General features: G+C 41.7%; 1 protein-coding gene and 1 long non-coding RNA gene across 2 annotated transcripts; both read right to left on the minus strand.

Annotated features, from left to right (window-relative positions):
* Positions 1 to 319: 319 nt before the first annotated feature.
* On the minus strand, positions 320 to 1830 carry LOC124382587 (little elongation complex subunit 1-like). The gene is made up of 4 exons (XM_046844604.1): positions 1710 to 1830; positions 850 to 950; positions 657 to 755; positions 320 to 545 (listed from the first exon to the last, which is right to left on the minus strand). The coding sequence occupies exons 3-4, from the start codon at positions 721 to 723 to the stop codon at positions 343 to 345; spliced, it is 270 nt and encodes an 89-aa protein (XP_046700560.1). The 5' UTR covers positions 724 to 755; positions 850 to 950; positions 1710 to 1830; the 3' UTR covers positions 320 to 342.
* A 20-nt stretch (positions 1831 to 1850) lies between these two features.
* Positions 1851 to 2365, minus strand: LOC124382588. Its single transcript, XR_006925087.1, has 3 exons — positions 2354 to 2365; positions 2112 to 2272; positions 1851 to 1899 (listed from the first exon to the last, which is right to left on the minus strand). It is a non-coding gene; the product is annotated as an uncharacterized LOC124382588 (long non-coding RNA).
* Positions 2366 to 2793: the final 428 nt, after the last annotated feature.

Consider the following 2793-nt stretch of genomic DNA (forward strand, 5'->3'; position numbering starts at 1 on the left):
CCCACTGAAGGCCCAGGTACCAAATGCACGGCCCTCCACTGATATAATCAATAATGTATAAAGGGTGTATGTGGTCATCCACAATGCTGGTGGCTTTGTGAGACCAGATGAGGTTCTCCACAGCTGAACACCAAGATTGTTGAGTCAGCACCAGTCCATTATCCACTGCATTTCCTGTCTGAAAGCGTCTTGTCGTTCTTGTTGATGAGACTCATGCCGGTCATGTGACTACTAAACTTGATGATTGGAGCTGTGCATTGCAGCACAGTCATGATTCACAGTGTGAACAGCTGGTGACTGAGGATACAGACCTGGGGGATGCAGTGCTCAATATAATACTAACTACTGTGATTTCTTAGAGTTTTGTGACTTGGTCTGATGACAAAGGAAGCTGATTTGTTTGATGCATTTGATGACGGCTGGGGGAACGGGCTGTGTGCTGTTTTTCCTCCATGATTCCAAAGTCTTCAGAGCTGCTTCAGGGTTGCTGGGTGCCAGATCATGAGTGGCATAGATGACTGAGAGCTGCACTTCCCATGGCATACCTACACACAACATCCAATACAAAATTAGGGTCTGCTGAAGCACAAAACTAAACATCAGAGAATAAAGATAAAGATCGATAAAAACATCTTTATTTGATGCTTTAGAAATACCTTTTGAGAAGTTTTGCATTCCAAACTGATTAATGCTTTTTGCCAGGTTTTCGAGTGACGTTAGCATGTTCTCCTTAAGTCCTAGTTGACCAAGTCGCCCTGTTTGAGAAGGACAGAAACAACAAGTAATAAGCTGAAGAATCCAGGAATAATGTGAGATGATGCTCCGAAACAGGATTTACAGTAAACTTACCAAGTAGCCTGAAAACTGCTGCTACACAGACGTCTCGGAACGGTGTTTGCTCTGTCCTTGCTTGCCTCAGCCAAGTGTTCAGGATCAGCCAAAGGTCCTTCCTAATAAATAAAAAAGAGGAGTAATGGATATGTTGAGGGTCTTTGTGGTGGTTATGGAGCAGCCATTGTGGTTTTATTATCACTTGTGATTTTATGCAACATGAATGGGAACTTTGCAATATTTCAAACAACCACTAGATTATTGACCGTTAATGGAAAATGGAGCAATAAGAACTGGGTCACAGGTTAAAGGTGCTTTTTACTTGTCACATGTACCTTACAGCACAGAGAAATTCTTTCTTCACATACCCCAGTGATGATAGAATGCCGGGGGCAGAGCACTGGGTCAGCCATGACTACAGCACCCCTGGAGCACAGAGAGTTAAGGGTCTTGCTCAAGGGCCTAAGAGTGGTACTTGGTGATCCTGGGGCTTGAACCCCAGACCTTCCGATTTGTAATCCAGAGCCTTCACCACTGAGCTACCACTTCCTGAAAAAAGACCCTCTCATGGTGAAATACTTACAGCTAAAGTTACAGAATTCTCTCTGACTGTCTGAACACTGATCCTGAAAACTTCATTTATAAATGCACAATAAACATTTCCTCACAGAAACATCACCATATCAACAATTACCCAATTTTTTCCTGTGAGATCTTATTGTATTAAAGATAAGATAAGCCACCTAAATAATACCTTTGCAGCTGAAATTCTCTCAGCGCTGATGTTATAGAAAAATAATGATGAATTTTTGATCATTCAGATTTAAATATTAAAAAGCTGAGAATGAAATATGTTGAAGATGTTTTGCATTCAGTACCGTATAATATTGGTAATGGTCCAAGTCCAGCCCAGTTGTGCACACAGAAGATCCAGGCTGAAGATGTAGTTCCAGGTAGCAGGGCAAAGATCATAACCATACCAGCTGTTCTCCAGGAACCTCAGACTGCTGTCTTCAGAAAAGACTTCAGGGTGCTGGTGATAGCATTGTGGATGTTTCCTGGAGGCTCCTGGCAAAAAAATACATCATTATTTAATACCCAGTGCAATAAAACACTGTTTAACTGACAGCGTAGTTCAATATAAATGTTTAAAGAATTTGTCCCACTAGATTACACTGATACTTGGAAATTAAAGGGAGATTAAGAAGGCAGTAAAATACTTGATAAAGTCCAGATTAAAAAAATGACACTGAGAGGAACACTGAGGATCAGCTTCTTACCTCATCCCAGTGCAGATACTTGGTGAGAAAGTGAAATATCTTTCCCTTTGCTTTCAGGTTGCTCACTATGTGAATCGCTCGGCATAAAGAACTTTCATAGGACAAAAAACTTGGCCATGCTGTCACCATGACCATAATCACTTTGGGGGCTTCAAGAAAGTCTGCAAAGAACAAAACAATAGAACATAAATACACTGTATAAAAAAAATTAAAAAGACATTGGATATAAAAAGTTGACACACCTTATAAAATTGCATCTTATTAAATTGCAGACAGAAATAATAATATAGCTAATATGAATATGCAAACACATCTAAATGATGACAAAAGATTAATTCATTCAACTACAAACATGTAGGAAAATGTGTTGGCCAACGAGACAAAGGTTAGACGTATGTCCGTGGTGCACGGTGCCGGAGTAAACGATACCTGGGCGGGCCACGTTGTAGGTGCGCTGGGCCTGGGCAGAGAAACAGCGGAGTTGAGGTGCTGGGGCGTTAGGTTCAACCTGGAATTTACCTGGGACAGTGGCGTCCGCCTGGGATGTTTCCAGCGCCGCTTTCCGCTCTCACAGCTGGACATCGAACGAGTTCTCACCTGTGCTCAAAGGCAGACACAGCCGGCATAGTGCTTATAATAGCAGATAGAGTTAAGATACAGAGATGTGATAAAGTGAGAGGAA

Source organism: Silurus meridionalis, unplaced genomic scaffold, assembly GCF_014805685.1.
Source record: "Silurus meridionalis isolate SWU-2019-XX unplaced genomic scaffold, ASM1480568v1 Scaffold777, whole genome shotgun sequence".
NCBI classification, from domain to species: Eukaryota; Metazoa; Chordata; class Actinopteri; order Siluriformes; family Siluridae; genus Silurus; species Silurus meridionalis.

What these genes read in the sequence shown, in the direction of transcription:
- LOC124382587 (XM_046844604.1), bottom strand. Translation starts at nt 723, where the DNA reads ATGCTAACGTCACTCGAAAACCTGGCAAAAAGCATTAATCAGTTTGGA. An exon ending in AATGCAAAACTTCTCAAAAG is followed by an intron (nt 546 to 656) that starts GTATTTCTAAAG and finishes TGTTGTGTGTAG; the next exon opens with GTATGCCATGGGAAGTGCAG.